This window comes from Caloenas nicobarica, chromosome 14 (genome assembly GCF_036013445.1).
Source record: "Caloenas nicobarica isolate bCalNic1 chromosome 14, bCalNic1.hap1, whole genome shotgun sequence".
In the NCBI taxonomy this organism is placed as follows: domain Eukaryota; kingdom Metazoa; phylum Chordata; class Aves; order Columbiformes; family Columbidae; genus Caloenas; species Caloenas nicobarica.
Window position 1 is genome coordinate 9,371,990 of NC_088258.1, and position 20,123 is coordinate 9,392,112.

The 20,123-nt window shown below is 48.6% G+C and overlaps 1 protein-coding gene across 1 annotated transcript; it reads left to right on the plus strand.

Annotated features, from left to right (window-relative positions):
• The first annotated feature begins 10,859 nt into the window (after window positions 1-10,859).
• TEDC2 (tubulin epsilon and delta complex 2) lies at window positions 10,860-19,789 on the plus strand. Its single transcript, XM_065644872.1, has 10 exons — window positions 10,860-10,942; window positions 11,012-11,110; window positions 11,345-11,400; window positions 11,838-12,519; window positions 13,800-13,853; window positions 15,785-15,869; window positions 16,245-16,353; window positions 16,602-16,703; window positions 17,135-17,346; window positions 19,573-19,789. The coding sequence occupies exons 1-10, from the start codon at window positions 10,917-10,919 to the stop codon at window positions 19,717-19,719; spliced, it is 1,572 nt and encodes a 523-aa protein (XP_065500944.1). The 5' UTR covers window positions 10,860-10,916; the 3' UTR covers window positions 19,720-19,789.
• The last annotated feature ends 334 nt before the right edge of the window (window positions 19,790-20,123 follow it).

Genomic DNA, 20,123 nt, shown 5'->3' on the forward strand with positions numbered 1-20,123 from the left:
CCTCTCTGTGCTGACTCTGACACCAGCCTTGTCCAGGGTTTTCTACAGCTGGGGGTTGCTGCAAGGAGGAGGCCACGAGGGGAGCAGTAGCAAGGCATAACTGCCCAGCCTGGAGCTCCAAAGCCTGGGTGTCCTGAAAGCCAAGGGATACAGAGGTCTCAGGACAAGTAGAAGGAAAACAAGAATGCTGAGGGGCTTTTTGGCTTAATTGATTTCTACCACTGATGACTTTTTTGCATCAAATGTTGCCATCACCACTCTGCCTTAGCAGGGAGCAAAGGCTGCTGCAAAGGCATGTCATGGTGTCATGAGCATCCTTCTCTCCCATTGCATTATTCCTATCTTAGATTGCTTATCCACACAACTGAACAATGAGGCTCTTAACCTCCCTTCAGGCAGCTCTAAATTAGCTGTAGAACAGTGGGCTACCAGACAAATGAGCTATAATTAATGCTGAAAGTCTCTTACTTTCCAGTTCTCTATAAGCTTATGAAGAGCAATGATTCTGTGATTGCATGGCAGCCTCTTGGACAACTGTCTTCTGGAGTGTGTTGCTTTTTCAGGGTCAAGACACCAGCTGTGCTTTAAGTTACTGGACAGTGTGTGAACAAGGCTAACAACACTAACTTCAACACTGACACTTTGTACCCGGGAGGCCAAATCCTGCCCTGGCAGTACAGCTCAAATAAACTTGGTGCACATGCATCCCTGTTTATCACACTTCAAACACAGGTACCATCAATCCCAGCCTGGGGCTGTAGATAAGACAATGACCAAAAAGTCATCCCATTTTATACAGCTACTTCACTTCTGGGACAGCTGCTGGGCCTAATCTTCTGCTCATCAGTGATTGCATCTTCATTACAATGCCTCCTTCGTATAAACTGGCTCTCTATGGTTGGAAACCTAGCTACAAAAACCTTGTCTTACTCCTCTTACTATGCAGACTTCCAGCTCCAGGACTTCAGACTCAGTTGATGAGCATGGTTTGTAATGAAAGCAATTCCTAATGAGCTGACACAAGATGCAGCAATGGATGGTACTTGCTTTGTGAAGCACTCATCAAAAACCTGTGCTTTCTGGTTGGAGAGCATAATTAACAATAATTTCTAAAAAATCAAGTTCAATTTGGTGAAAAATGCAAGGTCTGACAGCTCAAGAGTGTTAAGCTATCTCATGATCTACAGCACAGATACAGCATAAACTCAACACAGTGTCCCTCCTGGCCAAGCAGAAGTGCTTTTCCTCATTTCCCAGCAGCCTGCAACCCATTGCCCAACCGTGCCTGGCATATGGGCTTGCAGGGCTATGGGTCTGACTCAGGAAGGCTTGCATGGAGCTGGTCCACTGCAGTGGGCATTCAAAGTTCTCATGCTGGCAGACGCAGCCCAGCCTTGGCCCCGCTCCCAAGGAGGTCTGACGGACGGCTGGTGAGGATGGAGGGGTCTTGTGCCAACAGCAGCAAGGTGGAGAGTCCCCTCCAAGAAAGGGGGCAGTCCTGGTAATGGTTTGGGGGCTTTCTGCCTCAGAGGATGGAGGACTGAGAGGAATGAGCACTGCTGAATTCCCTGAAAGTCTTGAAGACAACAAAGTCCAGGCAGTTCTTTGGTCCTGATACTCTGAATTTCTTGCCAGCTCACAGACTCTCAGGTTATGTTCAAGCTACTTGCACCTTACCAGGTTCACTTATGACCCCCCTCAACACTCAGATTCTTAATTCCCAACTTTCCAGACTCCCACTTTGCCTTGAGCCCTCCTGCTTAACTCTTCAGACTAACATAACTCTTCAGACTACCTAACTCTTCAGCCACGTAAGGACCAGAATGTGCTAACAGGTGCATATGAGCAAACAGACCCTAAGCATAGGCTGTGCAAAGAGTTCCTGAACACACCACTGGTAGCTCACATGCCTGGCAGGGAGAGGACAGCTTCTGCAGAAAACAGCACCCCAATGCAACACTCCACACATCTGTCCTCCGGCCTCAGGAAAAGAACTGCGGCTTTGGGCTGTTCCCTCTTGCTTTCAGCTCCTGCTAAAGCTGACTTTGCCTGATAGAGACAAAATAAAAAGAGCATTTTCAGCTTGTAATAGCTCTCATCCAGTCCTTCCGCACTCTGCCCCAGCTTGCAGGAGAGCACAGTCTTTTCCCAGGTGATTTAACTGTCAGGGAAACATCTTCCCAGACAAACCACACCACCACAGTTGGAATTAGCCCCTTATCTGGGGGGTTTGAATTTGAATGGAGGCCATGGCCACTCAACGACTCCCCATTGTAAGGCCAGAACTACTTTGTCAGCTCAACCTAGAGATAAAAACTGCAGACAAGAAGTGGTAAAGTACAGGTTGATCTACTGGGGGCAGATGGACCAGACCCTTCCTCATTCAGGTCATGGCTGGGTTCAGCCCTAATAAAGATAAATAGTAAATTCACAGAGAATTCACCTTGTATTTTTGCAGCCAGGTGTGACACAGATCCAGTGATGCCTACTGGAATGACATATCTGATTTAATACGATCAAAACAAAAAATATTCAAAGTTGCTATAGCCTTCCAGAGTGTTGGGCACGATCGAGTTGTCTGGGGAAATCAGAAGGCTATGAAAGGGGGTCCCCATGGCTGACCCATCTTAAAAAAAGCTTGTTTGAAAAAGCTACAGCGGCTGATTGCAAGACAGAACCTCTTGTGGCTCTTAATCAGCACTTGCTTCAAAGTACCGAGAAGAACTGAAGCAACTATTTCATCTGCAGCCTGATATGACTCCCTACCAAGAAGTAATACCTGCCTCTACTGATGACTGGAGTTTCTGTCTCTTGGTGTGGTCAGTGGAGATGCTAAAGGAGTATTAGCTGTTCAAAAGACGGAGAACTACTGCTTTGGGCAGATGACATCGTAGGGAAACAATGACCCTTCCAAGATATCCCAGGTGCCCAGCACTAATATTTTTTTTCCAGAGATGAGGCATTAAAATGATGATAGAAGAAAGGAATTTACATCCCTTTGTCATCAAAAACAGCAGATGGGAACTTTTGCGAATAGATCTGAGAGCTGGATCTGTCTGATAATGCCAACCTTGCTGACAAGGATGAGAAGTGGAAGGTTATTCTAGTGCAGATATCACCAGTGACTGCAGGGATCCACTGCTTGCAGATGTGTGAGCAAGAAACTGAGAGATACAAGCAGAGATCAGAAGTCCTTCCAGAGATGATATGTGTGTGTCTGCACATCTGGAGCATTTCAAAATCACTTGATATGAAAGACTTTTTCTCAGTTTCAGCTGAATGCACTCAGAGAGATGAAAAATGGACAGCTGAATTTGGAAGACTTTCTAGCTGAAAGTGACTTGAAGAACTCTGTCTTATGTCTTAAATCAAGTTCGGGGGTAATGAAAAGGAGACTTCCAACACATGGAGGCTTGCAGTATTTTTTGAATTCTAGAAGAGGAAGATGAAACTGAATAAAGGAAAACAACAAGCTTGGTTCTGAGCATGATTGCTGCCCGCAGGGAACGGGATGGAGCTCATCAAATGCTCTTACCTATGCAATAGATGATGTGATGGCCTGGAGCTGAAAGGTCTTGTTGAGACTGGCAGCAAAAATGAAGATGATGTTAATTTGATGTTAGTCTGAATTGATTAATCAGAACTTAATCTGGCAGTGATGTTTGTAGAAACGTAGGTACCTTTCTCCACCTCATGCAGTCTTTTCCATCATTAGCTTTCACGTATAACCTGTCTTAATCAGTTTTGCACAGAAGACTTAAAGACACAGTGTCAAATGCTCTATTAAAATCTAAATATGTTACTGCAGTCTCTTCTAGCATCAGTCACCACACCACAGACTCAGAACAGGCATTTCCCTTCTCCTCTAGCTCCTAATTATTAACTAAATAGGGGAAATAATAAAAAAGCAATTGGGAAGAGCAATTCATAAAGCCATGGCTTATTGTTCTTTCTTTGCTACCACAACAGTACAGTGGACTCTGGATGTGGGTTTATATGGGTTTATACGGGTATAGGAGTGTCTGGGGGTTTTTCTTTCTGTGTTCCATTTCAGTCAGCACTGAAGCAGATTTATTTGTACAGTTACTGCCAGGTGTCTTCTCTTTTGTACCTGACATCACAGTGCTTTCCAAACCTTTGGACTTCCACCAGTTTTAATTTTCTGTACCACAGGAGCATGGACCACGCCAACCAGGAGCATGCACGGTTACACCAGGCTGAGCCCGTCAGCGCTCTCCTCCATCCCACTGCACAGACGCTTCCCAAACAAGTACAGCAAAACAACCCTTAGTGTCCTGGCCAGAAATATCTTGAGATGGGAAAAGATAGGCCTTGTCAAAGTTAAAGGTTTGGTCTTTCTTTCTCCAACTGGAAGGAAGACATTTGGGAATAATTGTAAATGTGTTTGACTGGGAAGCCTTGCCTTTCCAAGGTACGTATGCCCCATGTTTTAACTTCCTCTCATAAGCAAAGAGTCAGCAGGATTTTAGCCTTTATCCATGAGTATTACAATCACAGATGAGAAAATAAATTTGTTGTACGCTTCACCAGCAACACTGAGAGAAATCGGAAAATATTTGTCTTTGGCCCTTGCTCCTCTCCATCCTCCATGGGGCTCAGACTCCAACTCAGCATCAGCCAGAGCCTGAGCTCGCTGGTGTCAGGGCCTCAGGGACACATCTGAGCACAATCGCCAGAGTGGTGATGTACCCACCACCCCTGGCCTTCGAGTTCCCATTCAAGCTTCATGATCGTATGAACAGCACCACGGGCCAGATGCTTCTCGCTGCCTGCTCCATGATGGACAGGCAGTTCAGGGTCACAGCCAGATGGATTACATCAAGCCTGGTACCCTGTCTCTATCTGCAGCAAACAGCAGAAGCACAGGACACAATATGCAACAAGACAACATACCGTGTTAACTCCCTGGCAAACTGTGGGTAAGAGACCTCCTTCCCCAGAGCTCAGATCTTTGCATTTAATTCCTATTGGTGTTTTTCCCCATGAGTTTTGCTAAGAGATTCTTTTTTTTTCCTTTTAACCCATGCGACCTTTGGCATGCACAGTCTCCAGTGGCGAGGGCCCAGAGTTCACCCCCATCCGCAGAAGCTGCACTTCCCAGGGAATTAACTGCCAGCATGCAAACACTCAGAGCATCAAGTGCTCGTGCAAATCTCACAGCAATGCTCTCTAGCAGGATTGTTCAAGGCTTTCCAGCACAGAAACACTCACTGGGTGAAGAAGTGGTTCATTTTGAGGGAGTCTGATCTGCTGGGGCTCCCCCAGACCCCAGCTGCATTGAGTCTCTCCTTTGCAAGCAGCAGGGCTGGTGCAGGACGATCTCTCTCCTGCCATCCCAGAGGCAATGATGTTTGGAGAGGTGTGGATGAGTGAGGCATTTGTGAGAACCCTGCCCAATGCTACCCTGAGCCCCCATGCATGAGTCCTCAGCAGGAGAAGCCCTGGTCCATGGGTGAGTGCTCTTTGTGCCACAGGAACCCCATCTCCTCCTTTTCACAAGAACCCATGCTGTGAGAAGTTTGGGAAGGAATGGAAGGACCCCCTCAGGTTTCCATTTGCCTGCATTTTCCCAGACTGTAAATCAGCTAGTGAGAAGCCTCGAGGGCAAAACAGCCCCATAAATACCTCAGCAATACAGAGACTCTCTACAAACCACTGGATAAGACCCTTTCCTTGTCTGACAGCTCCGAGGGACATTGCTTTCATTTGGTGTGAACCAAGACCTCAGCTTGGGTTCAGGATTTTGAAGATGTGCTAATGTGATGATTCTTAACACATTCACTTCTCAGGCAGGGGATTAATCCACAGCTTCCCATGTGGCATACAAACTACTGGCCTGGTTTTATGGGGACCTGCACGTGTTAAATGTATTATTTTCTACCAGAACATGGGAGGAAAGACACTGTTGTTACTGCAGCACGTCAAAAAAAACACTGGCAAAGTAACACAGCAGCCAGGGGCAGGACGTTCCTGCACATGGTGTTCACAGGGGCTGTGTGATGAATTGCTGCAGATGTTTTCCAAATGTTCTGGCCAAATCTCCAGATTTGCAGCTTTCCCTGTCCCTGAGTCTCACTCCACAGCACAGCTCTCCTTGCTGAAACACTGTTTTCCCCAAAACCCACAGTACCTCATTTCCTTCCACCCACATGGCCAAACAGGATCTCTTGAGAGCCGTACTGGACTTGCACAGCCTGGGCAGAGATCACCCGCTCCATGGGCCAGAGCTTCAGCCTCTGCTGCTGGCAGGAAGTCTGGTGGGACAGCAGATCCTCCCCTCCCTGCCCGCTGCCTCCTCTGTGCTCCAGCGCTGAAGTCAGAGCCTCTGGAGCAAGACTCATCGTCGCAGCTCGCGTGGGTGCAGGGCCGGGAAGCTGCAGCCCGCTCCACGGCCGCATCCAGTGCAAGCGCTGCCGGAGCCCGAGGTAACGCCAAGCAGAGGAATCCAGCTGCCAGCACCCTGCGTTCCCCACTTTGGGTTTTCCCTTAACCCAAACTCCAAGCTGGTGTACGGACACTCATGCCATGTTTGGAAAGACTTTCCCTTTTCTTTCTGCATCTTCCCACCTCAGCTGTACTCTTTTACAACTTGGGTGCGTACTATAGCCTCATCTGCTTCATAGTTTAACACATACTACGACTTACATCCTCCCGGTTTTGTTTTAATGAGAGATGATAAAACGTAAGCTCCAGTTCAGGAAGAGGCTGAGGATACAGAGTAGAGTACTTCCCTATCAGAGTGTCCCTGCTGTCAGCATTTTTCACCTAGCCAGTTTTACAAAGCTGATGTTTGTTCTGATTTTATAAACTCATGTAGCCTGTGACCTGCAGCTTGGGAATCTGCCCACTGGCTGGCTGGACACAGCACCCACTGAGTGCCCCAGCAAGACCGATGTGCCCACTGCACACTGACGCCCTTCACTTCCAGATGCAACATGTCCCCAGGACACATCACATCCCCTTCCCACCCCATCTTGCTGAGAGCCATGTGAATTCTGCAGGGATTTTGGCTGCACCAAGACAGAGAGTTTGAGAATCTATTTATAACCCGAATTTCCCACAAATTTCTTTCCTGGAGTCTTTACTCCAAGGAAATGACAACAAGAGATAAAGAAGGATCTTTGGATATTTATGCATTTTTTCCAGCAGCAGATCAACATCCCCAGGCTTACATTGGAAATATTGGGAGGTTTTCCTCTTCCTTGCCTCAAACAAAAACGGTTTGGGACTCACAGGAGAGTGTGAATCAGTTCCTTGGTCTTTAAGAGATCTCCCCAGAACCTGAGGAGTTTGTGTAGGACATTACCCTGGTATATACAGGGAGGATTTTCCTGTCAGCTCAGCAGATAGCACTGATCTCCACGGGCAGCACACTGGAGGAGCACTGCTACGTAATATCGTAAAGCGTGGGTAGTTTTCTTAGTGATGAAGTTTCTCCTCTGCTGCTTTTTTTTTTTTTTTCTCTTTGTATTCACCCAAGTGTGATGTCTACTTGAATTTTACCCTAGGGAGTCCTACCATGATGTACTATGGGCAGGGTTTTCAAAGAGCTTTAATCACCCAGCAGGAGATTCAAGTGCCTGGGCAGCTATTATTATCAGCCTACAGGTAGTTGACAGTTGGGCTCTTGGTAAAAGAAAAGAAATATGAATTGCAGAATATCACCTGGCACCTGTCAGCCCAAGCAATGAGTGCTAACACTGCAACCTCCCCTACATCTCATCTGCGCAAAACGCCTCATCACTGCAGGTACCAAAAATAACGGGTGGCAGAGCTGTGACTATCAGCAGCTGCCACTTGGACATTTGCCACAGGCAAATGCCAGGACAAATGCCACAGGCATTTTAACCTACATATCTTTTGTAAATAAATCTTTAAGTAGCAATCTGCCACCAGTTTAAATGTTACTTAGAATGTGTGCCGTGTTGTGGTACCCAGCATTTTCCCAGCAAGCAATGTCATGAAGTATAACCATAGTTCAGACTCTGTTAGCTTAAAATCCAGTCTCTGGCATAAATGTCTCCTGTGCCAACCATGCCAGATCAGGTCTGTACTGGGTCAGGGCCTACTGCCACATGAACAGAATATGGCTCTTGGCTGCGTTTACCTCTTCTACCGTGAGCTGTGACCAGTGGAGAGAATCAGACACAAACACCTCTGTTTTTTTCCTCAACTGATTCTGTCAGATGATCCACTGGAAAGCCAACCACCCACAAGAGAAGGTTCAGATTGATTTGCCCAGCAGCTGCCCTCTCGCAAGACCAAACAGAAAGGGAGGCAGCAGGAGCCAATAGTGAGAGTGGAAGCCCTTAGAGCATCTAGGCCATTACATCAAATGTAGGCGTGCTTTGAGCCCCAAGTGCCAGCAGAGGAGTGCTTTCATCTCTGCCAGAAAGCTTCTGCCCTTCATCTCCTAATTAGCAACTCACTCCAACTCTTGCACTGGGGTTTCACTCCATGGCTTAACCCGTGCAGCCCTTCCTGCGTTTGGAAGGGGCAGTTACAATCTTGCCCTCTCTGCCTCCTGGCGTGCTCCTAATTTTGTGGCACTCACCTAACCTTGATCTTGACTTGGAGGCAACATGTCTCATTTGTCCTTCTTCCCAGCAAGATGCAGATTAAAAATAAAGGGCCTGCATTAAAGCTTTCTTAGCCATTAACAGGAATTCTAGTGCCTGCAAAACCCAGAGGTTCTGGAGGGGTCACATGCCAGGTTCATCTCAAATACAAAGGGTTTCTTGGGTTTCAAGTGTCTTCCTTTTTCAGCATTTCTAAACCACAGAGACTTGCTGCACAAACTAGCGGCATCAGTAGTGCTGCTCCAGCGGGCCTCAGGCTTCAGGTGACTTTCCTGGATTACAGCAGTTTAATCCCCTTTTCGGTTGTTTTTAATTGCTTAAATGTCAACAGCATCCAGGTGCCTAGCGAGATCTGTAGCTCTCTCATCACCCAGGTTGTGTTTTTCCAGAGCATGGGGAGGTGCTGGCAGCTCCAGCAGCGCTCGGCCCCTCTGCTGAGTTAGAGCCCACCTGCATCTCCATGGCCATCCCCCCTGCAGCAAACCGCCCAGGCAGAGGCACCACACAGCACCAGGCTGCATCCCCTCGGATGCTTCAGCTGAGACAGACTTTTAAGCACTATCAGGAGAAAACCACAGCAATAATTCTGCCAAAAGGAAGGAAACACAAGAAGCTTCATGCGCTTGGAAATGAAGCAATCTATTCAGCCAAAAACATCTTAGGAACCACTTGTTTGCTACAAAGCGCAAATTATAGCAAATCCAGATATTCCGAGTCAAGCCCCTATTTGTCCAACAAGCAAATCCAGTGGGAATGTTGCAGAAGGAAAAGGCAGTTGACTTAGAGAAGCAGCTCTCTGAAATCGAGCCATTCTTGTCCCACTGCTGTGCTCCCCAGGGGGGGCTCACAGCGTTACAGCTGTTGACTTTGCTGATTAAACCATTTTCTGAGCGATATTTCTGTTAGCCCTGCTGAGCCCACGTAGCCGTGGAAGAGCAGGTTGGACTCTGTCTTGGCTCGTGCCTCAAAAGCAGAGGTGTTAACAGTGTTTTGATAGTGAACTCACGCTTATTTGTGAGATATGTGCCAGGAAAGGGCACAGCTTAATTTTCAGATTGTGTTGCAAAGTCTGTAGAAAGAAAATAATTCTTTGCACATGCCAAATGTGCAATTTACACCTGGAATATGTTGCAATGGTGACCGTGGAAGTCCACAGCGTGCTGTGCAATCGATTCCATGATTTTATGTTTGTAGTGTTTTATAAAGAGTTTTAAAGTCCTGTCTCCACCACTCACATAAGATTCTCATACTTTTTCCTCTGCAAGAGTCCGTGGTCATGTGGCCACAGAGAAACCATGAACATCTCAACCTGACGATTCAGTCCTCAAAGGCAAAACCCATTTATTTCCTACTTTCTAGATCTTTAGTTATGTTTCATTCTGCTGGGCAAGGGCTCCTCTGCTGCTTGAACAGGTAGCACCGAGTGCCAGCTATGGGCACTTTTGGCGAACTGCACCCCGCAGCAACAGCCGTGCTCCTGACAGCAGCGCAGCAGCACCCAGCTGCCAACAGAGATCCTGTGAGCAACTAGGCAGCTTCCACAGGCGCAGAACAAGGCAAATTCCTCTCTGCATCCAAAAAAACCCCAAACCAAACACAAATTCGTCTCTTTGCTGATGCAAACCAAAGGCAGCAGAGCAGTCTGCAGAGCACCGTGTGTCTGCTGGTGTGCTGGACTGTGGGCTCTTCTGCTCTCCCCGCTCGCAGCCCGGCCGTGGGCTCAGGCACAGCCCCTGGGTGGGCAAGGGTTCATCTCCCGGCCCCGTGGGCCTTGTGCAGCACGGCCTGGGGGCTCCAGCTCCCACAGACACGGGTGGGCTGCGCGCTGCCTGTTCTCGGGTGGCTCCACCTCCCTGGGCAGCCGCAGCGAGAGAAACAAAACCTCAGGATGCAAGAAGCTGCTGGCATGGGGCCGCTCTGCCAGCGGTTCTTTAGCCGCCCCCGAGGTCGGCCGGCTCCCCTCAGAGAGGCGCCGCCGAGGAGGAGAGAGGGAAGCGCTCGACCCATCTGAGGAAAAAGCGGCTTCCCCGGGTCAAGCGAGGCTGGGGGGTCTCCGGCACTCCGCCGCTCGCCCCTGGGCAGGCACAGCAACTCTCGGAACCCGGCGGAGCGGGGAATCCCGGCGATGCTGCACCCTCCGGCCGCAAACCGCTCCCGCCTTTCTCCTCAGCGCCGCCCCGCCCCGCCCCGCGCCGCGCCGCCCCGCAGGTCCTGGCAGGGCCATAAGGAGCGCGAGTGCCGGCGCGCGGGTCGGCTGTGGCGGCGCGCAGAGCGGCGCTCTGCAGCGGGCAGGACCGGGCCGGGCCGACGCGGCCCATGCTGCCTGCGGGCTGCGGCCGGCGGTGAGAGCGGGCCGGGCCGGAGCGGGGCGGCCGGCCCCGGCGGGCCGCTGATGGCGTTGCGCTTTGCAGGGCGGCGGCGGCGCTGGTGGCGGCGCTGGGGGAAGGCGCGGAGCGGCGGCGGGAGCTGGAGCAGCGGGCGGCGCGGAGCCGGGCCCTCCTGCAGCGCTGGTGAGTGCGGCCCCGCGCCGGGCCCGGCCCGGCCCCCGCCCAGCGGGATCGCCCGGGCGGCCCTGCCCCGAGCTTGGGCCGGGAGGGTGGCGGTGGAGCCCGGAGTGCCGCGGCGGGGAGGGCCGGGGTCCGTGGTGCCGGCGGGGCGGGTGCTGGTGTCCCCGCAGCCGTGGGGGAGCCGAGCCCTCGGTGCACAGCAGTGCCGGCCCTTGGCGCCGTGTTTCTTCCCCCCAGGGGCAGTGAGGAGGACGAGCAGCCGCAGCCGGATCCCGGCTCCAGCGACGGACACGGTGGGTGTTTCTCTGCTGGCCTGGTGTCCCTGTTTGCCATTTCTTAGAAATCCCTCCCAAGCTCTGCATCGATTTAAAGCCCCCTCAGCCTCCTTCCTTGCACTGACTTCCTTGGCGTTAGCTTGGAGTTGTATCATGGTAACCAAGGCCTGAGATGAAGCGTTTGCATGGAGTCGTGGTGATTGTCACTTGTGGCAACTGGGAGGCTGACTCTGGAGAACTGTCTCCTCCTGTGACCCCCATCTATCTGGGGTTTTCAGGGCTTTTGGCAAGCCTGCCTGCATCCTCTGTGTAGTTGCTGTGGGAGTGGGGCTGAACCCACTGTGCCATTCAGTGGATTTGGTTTCTTTTTGTAACACCTAGAAGAGTGAGTTTTTATAGCGACAAATGGGGAAGGTCCAGGTTTGGACCTTCTGATGTGTCTTCTCCTCTCGCAGAGAACAGGCCTTCGCCCAAGGAGCTGGAGGAGCTGGAACTGCTGAACAAGGCCTTAGAGAAGGCACTGAAAGTCAGGAAAATAATCTTGAAAACTCCATTAGAGGCCCAGGGAGCTACAGGAGAGAAATCTGCAGGTGAGGGACCTCCTCCCAAGAATGCCGAAGAGCAGCAAGTGCCTGTACCTGTTGAAGATGTTCCTGAGAGGACAAAGGTGAGAGCTGTAAGCAAAAAGCCTGCTGCTTTGAAGAAGCCCTCTCCATACCAGCTAAGAGCTCCTTATAGGACTGACCCAGATGTGAAAAGACTGCAAAGGAGAGCCCCAGCTAGATGTGTTTCTCAAGGTCCCAGGACAGCTGTGAAGAGCTCCTCAAAAGGGGTGGCTTGCAAACAAAGAAGTAGTCATGGGACAGCAGTCAGCGCCAGTGACCGAGGGGCCTGTGCTGCTGCTGAATCCCAAAAGACACCTGTCTTGTCTAGATCTGCCCTGAATCAGCAGCAAAGTGTTTCTGTAGGGGATTCAGCTGGGGGAAAGAACTCTGTAGCTGCTGGCAGGCAGCTGTTAGATGCAGGGAAGAAAAGTTGTGGTTCCCTGGGAGAGTCCAGCCGAAAGGAGAACGCTCCTGCTGAAGGTGTGTTGGGAGGAAGCACCTCACCTTGTACAGTCACCCTCCAGGAAAAAGGGTAAGTGCTGGGAGATGGGCAACTTCATCTTCTGCTTGACATCTGGACTAGCACATCTGTGAAGCCTGGTCTCTGCAACTGTTCTGTAGGGCCCAGCTGGGTTTTACCACTCCTCAGATCCTTCTCAAGAGGAAGGATCCTTTAAAGTTTAAAAGCCTTTATTGTGATTGAGTGTTTTCATTTTAAGGGCTTAATCTTGGATGGCTGGGACTTTGAAAGTGTTTTAACTAAGTCTTTTGATATTTCACAGCCCCCTGTGACAGTTTTGGAAAGCTGCCTCTGTAGAGCTTTCTTAAGCCTTAGTTTTCCTCTGAGTCCACTTTCTATTGTAGGTTATTGATTTTTTAAAAATTTAATTTTTTTTACATGATGATAATACATAATGCATGAATTCTCTTTCTCTCAAAACCATATGCCCAGTGCTGTTTGGGGAGATGGCGTGACTATCCCCTTTAACCTGTAAGATATTGCCTGTGTAACTACACAAATCAGTATTAGCTAGAATGCAGTTGTTTCAAGTGTTTGGTGTAGGAAGAACTATGAAGTGGATGTTACTGAGATTCTCTGTGGAGAAGTGGCGAAATAATACTTAGAAGATTTGCTTTGCATTCAGACCAGTCTTTCTTACCCATATCTTGTGTTTGTGCGGAGAGGGAATTATTGCTGTTCAAGTGGTGTTAGGTTGGAAACAGGACACTGAGTGACAGTTCCTTGGGGAACAGGGATCTGAATGCAAATGTTTACTTACTTAAAAACCCAATGGCGGTCTTGTGTTCATAGTTTGCATGTGACTATAACTTCCAGCCCACATGTTTTTGCAGTAACAAGTTAAGGCTTATTGTGCATCAGGACTAAGGTGCGTGTTCCCAGTGGAAGCTGAAATGTCCCTTTCCCGTTTGAGTGTGATGTGGTGCTAAGCAAAGCTGCCTTGTCATGCTCAGGTGTGGCAGCATGGGATGGTTTGCTTGTGCTCGTGTCTGTGGCGATCAGTTTCCCTGAACGTGTTGTTTCCAGCTTCTCACCTGGGATGAACCTCTCTCTAGTGGTGGTGGTGGGATGCAGGAGCTCTCCCAGGTCAGATCAGTGACACTTGTGGAATCCTTGTGGATCCTTATTCCATGAGGACAGGCTGAAGGCAGTGGTGGATTCAGTCTTCAGGGTTGCTGACATCTTCCATTACAGCTAAATTAGTTTCAAATTCAGACAAAATGTCATTTTCTGTGAAGACAAGGCTCCACTGCTCACCAGCAGTCAGGACTGGTGCTTCTCTTGTTTTGCAGACGCCAGCTGAAGCTACCCCTTCCCTATTGGAAAGCCTATTCCAGGAACTCAAGGTAAGCCCGGCCTGATCAGTCCAGTCCAGAACCACTCTCTGTTTAGGGGCTGTGTGGAGGGGTTGGATGGAGGAGACCTGACTGGGCTATGGGTCATGGGGAGGCACTGACCCCACTGCGAGTGGGGCCTGAACTCGGAGCAGGAGCAGTGGTCCGACACCACGTGTCTTTGCAAGGCTGTGTCTGAGGATATGTGTTTTCATGGTTTTTTTGGCCACTAGTGTTACATTTGTTTTCAGAGTGCTAATCCCCGCTAATCCCCAAATTGTAAAGGTACTGGAGTGCTTTTAATAATGGGATTAACAGTGCTGCAGAAGTCTCTACCGATACCATACACTAGTAGTTGAAGGCAGGAAACCCTGTGAAGTGGGTGTCTGTGCACCCTGTGCAATGGAAGAGTTTCCCAACCAGCTGCTGACCTGAACTGCTCTGCTGGGGCACCTCTCCAGCCTGGGAGCACCACGGCTGTATGTGTTTGAGGCTGATTTCTGCTGATTAACTCTTAAATAGAGCCAATGCCGATGTGACTGGTGGCGTTTCTAGTGAACTCAGTGCTCTAGTCCATTCTCCAGTCCTCTGGATGTGTTTGCCACCATTTCCTTTGAGAAGTCTTTCCATAATTCAGCAGGTTTCTCATTATGTGGTTTGTCCAGATATTAAGCTTAAACCCTATCTTGAATCTAGATATAGCTCCTTGTGTGACCCTTGAGAATTCCCCCTTCTCTTGGGAACTGTCATTTATCAGACACCAGTTGGTTAGTTGCCTTTCAGCAAGCTATAAAGTCTTAGTTCCCTTAATTTTCACTTGTAAATTGAGCCTTTGGGCATCCTAATCACTCTGGGGTAATTTTACATTCTTCACTATTACTTTCAACTCAGTGACAGATTGAAAGTAACCTTTGCTCTAAAGATCCCTTATAAAGGGAATGCATCTTGCCTGGTAACTTCTGTTCTTTTCTGTTCCATTAATCTTGCTATTTCTTTGCATAATGTGTTTCTGAAAACTGCTGTTTCTATCATGATTTAAAGATCCGTTCGCACACACACTTGAGTTAGACAGTCATGCGCTGCATAACTATTTTAAGCTCCCTCCTGATGGCTCTCACTGCGACAGGTTTTGGGAGACTGACTGAGATGTGCTGGCTCTTTAAAGCAGTCCTTTACTTAAAGGATATTATTGGGACTGTGGGGATGTTGGACTCTTAAGTGAAATGCACCTCTCTGGTAGCACTATTATTTGTGCAACACTTCATTTTAAAAAATGGACCCTGTTACAAGGTCCTGGCCAGCTTACTCATGGTACTGTCCTTAAACCTCTGTTCTGTGTCCCTGATACTGATGCACTGTTGTCATGCTTCTTGCCAAACATATTGCGTCCTAGAAAAAAGATTAAAGAAGAGTGTGGCTTATGAAGGAATCACTGTGCTAAAAGCTAGAGTGAGAATTTGTCCTATCTGATCTACCTCTGTAACTTCTTACTGTATACATTTACTAACAGAGTAAATGTATAGAAATGCAAATGACTTACCCCTCAAGAAAACAAGGGAAGGTTTGTTGTTTCCTATGGGATAAAAATATAGATTGGGTGATGCAACAGAAATAGTGATGTGCTGCAAGTTCACATTCTCTTTATAGACATGTCTTGTATGGCATTTCTGATGGCCGTAAATCCTTCACCTCAAAACGAGTTGAGAGAAATAACGTGTTTTGCAGTGTCTAATGCTTTCTGCGGGGTGTCCTTGTTGATCTAATACTAGCTGTCAAAAATGAGGAGGAAGTGGGTAGTAAATAACCTGGAAAAGAGAGGGGTGAGGAAGTTGCTCGTATTTGAAGTGCTGATGTGTCGTATTGGTGTGTCACACCTCAGTGAGAGCACCGTCTGGTACAATGGAGCATAACACTTCCACCTCCCACCCCTTTTGAATTTTCAGGGCATGGGAGAGATGTCGCCTCTGCCAAACAAGTGCAGATGCAGCAGCTGCAAGGAACCATTTCATAGAGAGGATTCAGACAACCGTATCCTTTCTCAGCTCACCGCCCCTTCCACAAGCAGGGGCTGCAGTACAGCAGGCACCGGGTGCGATCACTCTGCAGCATACTCCCATCTGGAGAGACTTGTGCCTCCAATAACAGGAGTTTGAGCTGGGTATCTAGGAAGTGTTTTTTTTCATAGTGCAGCTCTTGACTAGTCATAAAACTTTTGATCCAGGCAAACAAGGCCACCAGGGCAAACCTGCCATACACAGCTGTGCTGTCCTCACCTTCCCCCAGCAATGCCACTTCGCAGGCTGCTTGTGCTCTGCTTCTGCCCCTGATACTGACTGGCCCAGGGCTCGGGATAGCACACAGAGCTGGTGGTGTGAAACCTTCCTTAAGCTGCTGCTGCTTGAGTTTTGTTCACCGATGCCGGCCTTCAGTCCTGCAGAGATAGAGGAGGAATTAAAGGTCCTTCAGGATGTCCCCTCCCTTCTGAGCCAGTATGTAGAAGCTGAGACTGCAGGTAAGGAGGGGAAAAAAAAAAGGGGTGAGGATGGTGAGTGGAGAGGGTAGAAGGTGAAATAAGGATTATTTTGATGGGCTCCAGTTCCATGTGTCTTGTGCTCTTGGCATGTGCTGGACATGAGGGACAGGAGCCTTCTCTGCCTAAAATGAGGGCTGGTTAACTCAAGGCCACTCTAGAAATTGGTATTTGAGGAGGAAGGTTTCAATAGACTCATGCCTGCTGGTTTTCTTCTGCTTCTGTTCTAGACCATCCCACTCTGCAAAGAGAGTATGAAAGCCTTCTAACCTTGGAGGGTTTGCAAACCACGGTTTCCCAGTGCCTGCATAAGCTGCAGCTTCTGCAAACAGGTGAGCCGGTCCCTGTTTTTGTAGTCAGGTACGAATGTGACCAGATATTCTTTAACAGTAGCTTGCCATCTCTGTGCAGAACACTGTGGACCAAAATGATTTTTCTCCTGGTAAAGATAAGGTAACATATAAAATTCTGTGGTGGCAAACAAAGCCACAGTATCTGTTTGCCACCCATCTGTGTTCAGGAGAGGCTTGGGGCTTTTAGCTGCTGCAATTCAGGAAAGCAGGTGATGGAGCTGTTGAGAGATGGGGGACACTGCATGCTGTGGCTTAAGATGTTGTGATTGTGCCATACATGAGGAGCTTACTCTGACTAACACAGTATAATTAGTCATTCATTTCTAGGAACAGTAAGGAGATCACAAATTCTGCAAGTAAAGATCTAACTTGTATGTTCTTTCTTCCTGCTAATTCTTCCACCTTGGCAGCTGTGGAGTCCCAAATGAGGCTGCGCCCGGACTGTGCTGGGGACGTGGGAAGCTGCTCTCCAGCCTGTGTTCCTCCCAGGGGACAGACGTGTGACGGTGCCGGTGTGTTGGCTGTGCCTCTCCTTTGTTACTCCAGTTTCCAGGAGCTGAGGGACCTGTTTGCGTTGAAGCTGCAAGTGTCTATGCTGCACCAAGAAATTGCCTTACAAAAGGTGAGTCTTTAAAAGTTAGTGCTCCTGGAGAAGGGCAAGAAAAGGACAACTAGGGGGCAATAGCTGGCATATGGTGTCCTGATGGGGGAGCAGCAGCCCAGCAAGCTCTCTCAGGGGTGTTTCTATGTTTATGCCTTGTGTCCAAGTCCCATCAATGCCTCGCTTACTTTGTAGATGAGTGAACTGACTTTTTTTGCTAAGGCCAGAGCAGAAGCCTTTAAATATCTGACCCTCTCCTGATAAGATTTTTTTTTTTTTTTTTTTTTTTTTTTTTTTAGCAAGTCTGAAAGAGTTTGGCAGTGGAGGATATTGGTGGCAATGCCTGGAGACCCCTTTTGGCAGCCCGTTAGAGTCTCGTTAGGGCACCCACTCTGTCATTCTCTCCTGTGTGACCTCCACCTATTGAACTCCTCTGCTCTCTGTTCCTTTCTTCTTAAATCTCAAACCACAGTGCTGCTAATCTTGACTTTACAATTTTGAACATGGTAGAAGGTCAGTCTCTCCACCAGCCTGAGCAGAGTGCTTGCAACACAAGAATTGTTTGTTCTTCTCAACCAGCAGCAGCAAAGGGCAGAGAAGAACTGTGAAATCACATCTGCTCCTTTGACCTAACCTTTGCTATTGACCTGAATGATAGAGACTGTGGGAAAGCCATTTTTTGTAAGCCGGAGAAAAGTTATTCATACCTGGCTGCACTCCTCCCTCTGGCTGAAGATAAATTGCTGTCTTCAAATGGGACTTTAGTGCTATAATCCTGAATTATGGCTTGTGAGGTTTTTGATTTTTATCTGCCCAAAATGAAGTAGTTACTGAAGCCTGCTGCCCGATACTTTCTCAGCTGACTCTATTTCCTCTGCTCATGTATCGAAGTAGGTGCTTTGTGCTGGGTGAGCTCCCAAGTGTCGGAAGCAGCTCTGTGCAGTGTGCAAGATAGCTGAAATTCTTGGGACAGGTGAAGTGAATGGACTTGGTACAAGATAAATACCCTGAGGAAGAATGTACCTATTTCTGGGTCAAGGCTGTCTGTTGCCTTTCCCTGGAGGAATGCCAAGAATCATAGGAAGTCCTGGTAACTCTTAGCTTGCCTTTAATGGTGAAGACCTGTTTCCTCTTCTTATGCATCAGGAACAGACCAGGCGGTTGGAAGAGAGAAGGGTCTCTCTTAGGAAGTGGAGCAGTGTAGCGCTCCTTCACATGCCAGCTTTCCCCTTAGGTAGCTTTCAGTTCCGCGGCTCTTAACTCTTCCCAGAGATCAGAAACTGTGTCCTGTTTCTCTGTCTCTGTGCAGAGATTTATTGAGAAGAAGAAAGGGAACGCCCTGCAGATACCCTGTACTCTATTCCATTTGGGTATTCCCTTGTTTCCACCACTGAAAAATGCTTTGAGGGAGATGACTGACATGTGCAGTTGATTGTCTGCTCTTCTCCTGGGCAGGCAGTGTCTACAGGGGGCTCTGTGGGTTTTTAATGTGCAGACTGTTCAGACATGCCAGCTGAAAAAAAAAAATCCCAGGCAAAATGTCTTTCTGAGCATTCATTTACGAGTGGGGTACTAAAGGCTAACTTTAGCCCTTTGATTAGGACTTCACCTGTGCTTGAGTCGTCAGTCACAGTCATAATCCCAGAGCTGTTAATGATGCTGCGACAGGCCAGTGGGCTGTTTGAGAGCATGGACTGAGATGAGTGAGGCTTAAAAAACAGAGGCTGGGTTGGGGAATGTTGGACAGCTTTAGCATCCCCTCTAGCCTGTGCTCTTGGAGGAGTGTGCGGCTTTGTTCTGTTTGGGCTGGAGTTGGCCACTTGCCCGTCTGTCTGGTATTAATGTGGCCCAACTTGGAGGTAACAGGAACAGTCCTGAGTGAGGGGCTGAACTTGCAGTTGGGTGAGTAAGCGCTTCACTGTGTGGTTGCAGAGCTCCTGAATCAACATCAGCCTCAGTTTCTTGCAGGATGCTGATCTTGCCCCAGCGTTGTGCTATCTCTGCAGCAGAGGAAAAGCACCATTTATCTCTCTGCTCAATGAACGCTGGGTGGCTGCTGGTGTACTTCACAAGCAGAGGATGAACAGCTCTGCCTTTGTTAAATATGACAAAAGAAAGATCTGTTTATTAATTAGCACATTATTAGTCATGCTGCTCTGGTTAGATTTCACTTGTTATGCAGCCACTTCACAGAATCCTAAAAGTGCACACTGGCTCTGGTGACGTGTCTCCTTTGCTCCTGCCCAGGTCATGATGGCAGAACTCCTGCCTGTCCTGGAGTCCCAGCGCTACCCAGAGGCCTCTGCAGCTCAGCTGTATCGGGCGACTTACACGCAGCTCTGTGAAGGAGGCAAGCGATTCCCTGTGCTGGTGAGAGATGAGCTGGCAGACTGATCTGGTGGGAACCCCTACTTGCCATTCACATAACCAGAGACAGTTTTAAGCAATAAATCTTTTCTATTAACTTTTGTATTCTGCCTGTTTGTATGAGTAAATTTATTGGGTAGTGTGTTTTGGGTTGGTTTTTTTTTTTGCTTTGTTTTGTTTTCCTTTTGTATCACTTTATGACCTACTAACTTTGAGGTTTTGTGAAACCCCTTCAGGGCTTAATGGACACTGGGTTTGACTTTTCTTCCAAAGTCGGTCTCTCTAGCTAGCACTAGATTCTTAACTGCCGCAGTCATGACACCTGGCTCCTGTATGTAGAAGGTGTAGCAGGCAATAAAACATTATTTATACTGATAACCACTGTGGTGGAGCACACCCTTCCAGCGTCTGAAAATCTACAGAACCTCAGA

Bases quoted from the DNA above. Each gene is read 5' to 3' on its own strand.
- TEDC2 (XM_065644872.1), top strand. From the start codon at position 10,917: ATGCTGCCTGCGGGCTGCGGCCGGCG. The intron at 11,401-11,837 runs GTGGGTGTTTCT...CTCCTCTCGCAG, and splicing joins CGGCTCCAGCGACGGACACG to AGAACAGGCCTTCGCCCAAG. The intron at 13,854-15,784 runs GTAAGCCCGGCC...TTGAATTTTCAG, and splicing joins GCCTATTCCAGGAACTCAAG to GGCATGGGAGAGATGTCGCC.